We start from the raw sequence: 7,500 nt of genomic DNA on the forward strand, positions 1-7,500 counted from the left end.
TTATCTGTTTGCCCCAAATTTTCCCATTCACCAAAATATATCTTCCCTCTACATCTGAGATCTGATCAATTAATTCAGAGGGTATGTGTTTATGAATTAAAACAGCCACTCCTCGGCTATTTGTTTTAAAGGATGAAAAGAAAATTTGCCCATCCCAGTCTTTCCGTAATTTAAGATGCTCTTCAGGTGAAAGGTGAGTTTCTTGCAATAAGGCTATTCCCACTTTCTCATTTTTGAGAGCTGTAATTATTCTTTTCCTTTTGATAGGATGTCCTTTAACATTCCATGTAATTAATTTAACTGATTTATGCATAGTAGTCCTTTAAAGCTTGTGTGTGTGTGTGTTGGTGTTGATGTTGATAATGACCATCTGTTCTTGTTTATATGTTGATCTCGTCATTTTTTAAATTTCTACATTTATAGTCAATTTTACTTGTATTGGGCTAAACCTTTATGTAGTATTATAATCCTTTTATCTTTTAGGTGTGACATTCCAGTCACAGCAGATGTAAAATAGCCTTTTGGCTAATTCTGGCACATTTTACATTTTTATATGTATTATTAGTGTGCATTGTCCCTGTTAAATAAACCTGAAATAAAGAAAAAAAGAAAGAAAATACTCTTGCAACCCCTCAGCCTAACATGACAGGTAGGATTTATAAAATTAAAATTCAACAAAAAAACTACATTTAACACATATAAAACACACACACACACACACACACACACACACACACACACACACACACACACACACACATATAGGCTAACCAAAAAATTCCATCTGCACCACCCCATGCTGGGTGGTATCTTCTGGTGAGGTTGTTTTGTCTAAGAATTAGGGTCAATGTAACCACGGTTGTTTAGGCGACCTCCCCTAAAGCAGCTTGTGGCGTGCCCCCCTCCCCCGTTCATACCAGCTCCTACAATAACCACACAATCTCTCTCAGGCATATCCTAAATAAGCTTGTTGCTGAGTAACCGAGGAGGACTATGATCAACTTTTAATCTTCCAATAAGCTGGTTACTTAAACACTTCAATAAGCACCTTATGTCTCCTCGTTTGTTTGTCTCTTCAAAGAAGAAATATAAACAAAGACATTAAAAATAAAGATCAAGGGCTTCATTGATCAACGCGCGTTGTAGTCACGTCCAGCTTTTGGTTAAAAAGCTGTTTGTTGCATAATCGTTCTAATGTCGTGTTCAGTCTCTTGATGAAAATCTGTCAGTTCATCTTTCAGTTCTTTGAACTCATTGCTTAAGGAATTTTTTTTAACTCAGCAAACCATTTGTGCATTTCACTTAAGTCAGCCATGCTGCCTGCGTCCCCAGCAATTAGTTTGTTTGCCGTTTTCTGCTTTGGCTGATACTTATTAGTCTCCTTATACGTTCCGGAGCGAAGGCTCATAACTCAGTTTTCGCTGCCAGGCATATTTTCCTCTTTAGATGTAGGATAAACAAATACAAAATTACTTTTGGGGGAGTTATAAGCCAGCTCAAACAAGCTGCTGCCATGTCACAGGAACCGGAAAGCCCTCTGCTTTCTGATCAGATTGATTTAAAAGATTCTAGTTCTGCAGCTATAAAGATTATATCTCACAGATGATGGTTAATGTCTGGATGAATGGATGAATGGAGGAGTAGTTCTGTCTCTTCTGGATGTCCCAGAGGAGAAACTAGGACACATTCATATTAACACGCTGACATCACACTAGTTTACCTGTTCTATCATAAACTAAATTACTCAAACTGATGAATGAATATCAGAATAGATGGAGATTAATTTAATATTTGATAACTCATCCGTTCATCTCTGCAGCTCTAGAGGATGCTTTAAGTCTGACCAGGTGGTTTTATATTCTTTGTGAGCTTCAAACATTTGTTCAAGATGAAATATATCTTTATATTATTACTTCATATTATCTGCAGGAACTCTCATCAAGAATCCGTTAATACAAGTACATTAAAGTACATTAAAGCTGTGTAAGTTTATTATAGTCTACTGTATATTGACTACGTCTCATTGTTCCTCTGTCTTTGTGTTGGCGTTCTAATAACTGATAGATTAATATCTATAAAGTCTAAACTATCTGTTCTAATAACTGATAGATTAATATCTATAAAGTCTAAACTATCTGTTCTAATAACTGATAGATTAATATCTATAAAGTCTAAACTATCTGTTCTAATAACTGATAGATTAATATCTATAAAGTCTAAACTATCTGTTCTAATATCTAATAGATTAATATCCATGAAGAAGCAGTCTGTATGAAATGAACCTGGTTTTAAGAAAAACATGTTTTATTCCTGATCTTATGGAGAAAAACTACATTACCCACAATCCTAAGCGTAACAGCACCGTCTCTGATTGGTCCAACACGCTGTTACCAAACGGCTCCAGTGAGCTGCTACCACTGAAGTCTCCGATAGTTTCTCTACACGCTCCAAATGTTTAATATTCACGGTTCATCTGGTAGCTGGTTGGCTCGGTGCCAGTGTAATGGATATTTTCTGGCTCACAGAAAACACAAAACACAGAGGATGGTTAAAATGATATCTTGCAAAGGTTTTATGTAATTAATTCAAATTAATTACAGTGGAGCTACAAACAAAAGTGTCATTCAGTTCCACTCTGCAGCTCCCAAAGAGCTCACACAGAAACACATTGAATATATATATACTGGTTACAAGTGTAGAATAGGTCCAAGCCTATTGGAGGGCAGCCAAATCAATATTTTTACAAACCAATGACAAGGTTTCTTAACAATTTCCAGTAACCAATGAAAGGTCTCAGGTTGAGTTTAGCTTGTCCTTCTATAGCCATTCAAACTTACTGTCTTCTTTCAATGACAAGCTGCAACATACAGATTTAAGAAGTAGTCTCAAGCCTCTCTACAGCTCATAAATCCGTGAACAAGAAAAGCCCTTTACATAGGTAATCTGACTACACTCAATGACATAGCTCATACAACAGTGAGGCAGTTTTCAACAGATGCATTCAGAGAAATGTTCAAATGATCAACAAAAACTCAAAGGAACATAATTTCTTTAACACCAAACTTAAAACTCTTATATATATATATATATATATATATATATATGAATATATATATATTCATATATATCAGCAGTTTCTGAAACGACAATGAAACAACTGAACGGGGAAAACATGTCAGGAACCGGAGCCGTTAAAAAAGTGGGCGGTCACTGTTGAGCTCTACAGGGAAACATCGTCCGAGCCTGTAACCTGACAATCAAATTATCGTGCACACACCTCCATACACACACGCCTCCCTACGTGCACATGCCTTCCTACGTGCACATGCCTTCCTACGTGCACGTTCCACCAAAACAAGTTCCTTCCTGAGACTATTTAGCAGAGGCACTGTGGCTCTGTCCAGAGTTTAGCCCCGCCCAAGATGATTGTGATTGGTTTAAAGAAATGCCAATAAACCAGAGCCTGTTTTACTCCCATACAGGAATGCTGTGTGGACTAGTCAGACCTTCCTCTGCAGCTCTGCGGAGGAGGGTCTGGCTATAAGAGACTACCTGTAGTCTAACATCCTGTCAGGAAGTGATCAATAAGACCGGTCCTGATGTTGGAGCGTCTCCGTTGAACTTTCAGATGAATAAAGTTTCTTCTGTTCTGCAGATCATCAGTCCGTCAACATGAGTCCCAGAAACGTCGTCTTTAAGAAAGTTTCCCGCGACAAGTCGGTGAGTACTTCAGAAATACACACAAAGTACACATCCATGTTGGAGGGATTAGTCTTCCAGCAGTAACAGCTTTGTGACCAGAAGGTTGGTAGTTCAATCTCCAGAAAGGTACAGTAGAAAGATTCAACACATTGTGATAAACGGGTTCGTATGAGATCGTACTTACGAATGAAAGTCTTTCATAGTTAAAATTATCCAGAAAAGGTGACTGTGAGCACCTTCTTACCTTCTTCCAGGACATGAACACCTGTTTCCTGGGTGATAGTCTTGTGTTTTCTCCTTAAAGTGGCCATATTATGCTCATTTTCAGGTTCAGAATTGTATTTAGAGGTTGTACCAGAATAGGTTTACATGGTTTAATTTTTAAAAAACACCATATTTTTGTTGTACTGTACATTGCTGCAGCTCCTCTTTTCACCCTGTGTGTTGAGCTCTCTGTTTTGGCTACAGAGTGAGACCTCTCACTGCCGTAACATCTTTGTTGGGAGTCTCACATGCTCAGTAGCTAGGTAAGGACTACTAGCCAGTCAGAAGCAGAGTATGAGGGCGTGTCCTGACAGTACCTAGGTAAGGACTACTAGCCAGTCAGAAGCAGAGTATGAGGGCCCTGACAGTACCTAGGTAAGGACTACTAGCCAGTCAGAAGCAGAGTATGAGGGCCCTGACAGTACCTAGGTAAGGACTACTAGCCAGTCAGAAGCAGAGTATGAGGGCGTGTCCTGACAGTACCTAGGTAAGGACTACTAGCCAGTCAGAAGCAGAGTATGAGGGCCCTGACAGTACCTAGGTAAGGACTACTAGCCAGTCAGAAGCAGAGTATAAGAGCGTGCCCTGACAGTACCTAGGTAAGGACTACTAGCCAGTCAGAAGTAGAGTATGAGGGCGTGCCCTGACAGTACCTAGGTAAGGACTACTAGCCAGTCAGAAGCAGAGTATGAGGGCGTGCCCTGACAGTAGCTAGGTAAGGACTACTAGCCAGTCAGAAGCAGAGTATGAGGGCCCTGACAGTACCTAGGTAAGGACTACTAGCCAGTCAGAAGCAGAGTATGAGGGCGTGCCCTGACAGTACCTAGGTAAGGACTACTAGCCAGTCAGAAGCAGAGTATGAGGGCCCTGACAGTACCTAGGTAAGGACTACTAGCCAGTCAGAAGCAGAACACAATAAAGGAAAGGGAAAAAGCCAAAAAGCATAATATGAGCACTTTAACTTCTTCAGGACATGAACACCTGTTTCCTGGGTGAAAGTCTTGTGTTTTAGGAGCCGGGCATCCCCCCCCCCCCGACCTCCTCCCTCCCACGAGGATCTTCATGCTCTTCTACAGCAGCAGTCATTGTGCTGTTGACAGTAATAAATACGTGGAGAGCTTTACTTTTCACAGATATATGTACCAATGCTTCATGAGAATAGGCTGAAGGCTGTGAACCCTTGAGCAAAGCGCTGCCCCCCCCCCCCCCCTCTGAACAGGTGGCGGTCTACATGGCGAACAGAGACTTCGTGGATCACTGCGACTTCGTGGATCCGGTCGGTGAGTTCAAACTCAACCAGACGCAGATCAATTTATACAACGTGTGAATCAGACGTGTGTTATAGTTTCTGCTGTGATGGAGCCATGCTAACAGTTCCCCTCTGCTTCCAGTCTTTGTGCTAAGCTAGGCTAATAGTTCCCCTCTGCTTCCAGTCTTTGTGCTAAGCTAGGCTAATAGTTCCCCTCTGCTTCCAGTCTTTGTGCTAAACTAGGCTAACAGCTCCCCTCCGCTTCCAGTCTTTGTGCTAAGTAAGGCTAAAAGTTCCCCCTGCTTCCAGTCTTTGTGCTAAGCTAGGCTAACAGTTCCCCTCTGCCTCCAGTGTTTGTGCTAAGCTAGGCTAACAGTGAGTTTGTGTCTTTAAGACGGAGTTATTGTGATCGACCCACTGCAGCTCAAAGGAAAGAAAGGTTTGTATGTTTATAATTTATTATATTTAAACATCGTCATGATGAATTAAACTATATAATGTTATAAAAGTCAAATCGAACTCCAGACATTCCTCTAAGTCAGCAGACTTTCCTCTAAGTCAGCAGACTTTCCTCTAAGTCAGCAGACATTCCTCTAAGTCAGCAGACTTTCCTCTAAGTCAGCAGACATTCCTCTAAGTCAGCAGACTTTCCTCTAAGTCAGCAGACTTTCCTTTAAGTCAGCAGACGTTCCTCTAAGTCTGCAGACTTTCCTCTAAGTCAGCAGACTTTCCTCTAAGTCAGCAGACGTTCCTCTAAGTTACCACACTTTCCTCTAAGTTACCAGACGTTCCTCTAAGTCAGCAGACTTTCCTCTGTCAGCAGACTTTCCTCTAAGTCAGCAGACATTCCTCTAAGTTACAAGACTTTCCTCTAAGTCGGCAGACATTCCTCTAAGTTACCAGACTTTCCTCTAAGTTACCAGACGTTCCTCTAAGTCAGCAGACTTTCCTCTAAGTCAGCAGACGTTCCTCTAAGTTACCAGACTTTCCTCTAAGTCAGCAGACTGTCCTCTAAGTCAGCAGACGTTCCTCTAAGTTACCAGACTTTCCTCTAAGTCAGCAGACTGTCCTCTAAGTCAGCAGACTTTCCTCTAAGTCAGCAGACTGTCCTCTAAGTCAGCAGACTTTCCTCTAAGTTACCAGACTTTCCTCTAAGTCAGCAGACTTTCCTCTAAGTTACCAGACTTTCCTCTAAGTTACCAGACTTTCCTCTAAGTTACCAGACTTTCCTCTAAGTCAGCAGCATGTTTGTGTCCTCAGTGTACGTGATGCTGTCGTGTGCGTTTCGGTACGGCCGTCCGGGCGAGGACGTGATGGGCGTGGCGTTCCACCGGGATCTGTTCCTGATGACCCGGCAGGTTTACCCCGAGCTGCAGGACAAAGACAAGCTCACGCACACAAAGATCCAGCACAAGCTGCTGCGCAAGCTCGGAGACAACGCCTTCCCTTTCTTCTTCGAGGTGAGACACTGAGACACAAACAACACACACACATATGTATATATATATATATATATATATATATATATATATATATACACACACAACGCCTTCCCCTTCTTCGAGGTGAGACACTAAGACACAAACAAAATATATATATATATATATATCCATCCATCCATCCATCCATCCATCTTCTTCCGCTTATCCGGTAACGGGTCGCGGTTGTATGTGTTGTATATATACAACACATACAAAATAACAGCCCAACATACGAAATAAAAGCACCACGTACAAAATAAAGCACCACGTACAAAATAACAGATTTAGATTTGATAAAGAGCTGTGTGTGTTACAGTTTCCAGACAACCTGCCGTGTTCCGTCGCTCTGCAGCCGGGACCCTCTGACGTGGGGAAGGTAACTGCATCATTACATCACTCTCAGGATATCCAAAATACCACGAGTACTTCGGTACTTCAGTAGAGACGGGGACAGTCACGTGTCTCTGTGTTTGGGACAGAAATGTGCGGTGGAGTTCGAGGTGAAAGCTTTCTGTGGAGAGAACCAGGACGACAAGACCGACAAACAGTGAGTCCCTCACACTAAATACTTATTATTTTAATATTATTATTGATTCATGTGTAAGAGATTGAACATGCGGCTGTGCTGTGCAGGAGTTTGTTATTATTGATTCAGTGTAAGAGATTGAACATGCGGCTGTGCTGTGCAGGAGTTTATTATTATTGATTCAGTGTAAGAGATTGAACATGCGGCTGTGCTGTGCAGGAGTTTATATTATGATTGATTCAGTGTAAGAGATTGAACCTGCGGCTGTGCTGTGCAGG

At 41.5% G+C, this 7,500-nt stretch overlaps 1 protein-coding gene across 1 annotated transcript in view; it reads left to right on the top strand.

The window, feature by feature from the left end:
* The window catches only part of sagb (S-antigen; retina and pineal gland (arrestin) b), a 15,192-nt gene that overhangs the window by 2,313 nt on the left and 5,379 nt on the right, over positions 1 to 7,500 (top strand). Inside the window, exons 2-7 of the mRNA XM_036001545.1 lie at positions 3,656 to 3,720; positions 5,186 to 5,246; positions 5,610 to 5,654; positions 6,476 to 6,675; positions 7,013 to 7,072; positions 7,176 to 7,243. Of these exons, the coding sequence (XP_035857438.1) occupies positions 3,673 to 3,720; positions 5,186 to 5,246; positions 5,610 to 5,654; positions 6,476 to 6,675; positions 7,013 to 7,072; positions 7,176 to 7,243 (482 nt within the window). The 5' untranslated portion in view covers positions 3,656 to 3,672. The remainder of the gene's footprint in view (positions 1 to 3,655; positions 3,721 to 5,185; positions 5,247 to 5,609; positions 5,655 to 6,475; positions 6,676 to 7,012; positions 7,073 to 7,175; positions 7,244 to 7,500) is intronic.

The sequence above is a fragment of the Sander lucioperca genome, chromosome 5 (assembly GCF_008315115.2).
Source record: "Sander lucioperca isolate FBNREF2018 chromosome 5, SLUC_FBN_1.2, whole genome shotgun sequence".
NCBI lineage: Eukaryota > Metazoa > Chordata > Actinopteri > Perciformes > Percidae > Sander > Sander lucioperca.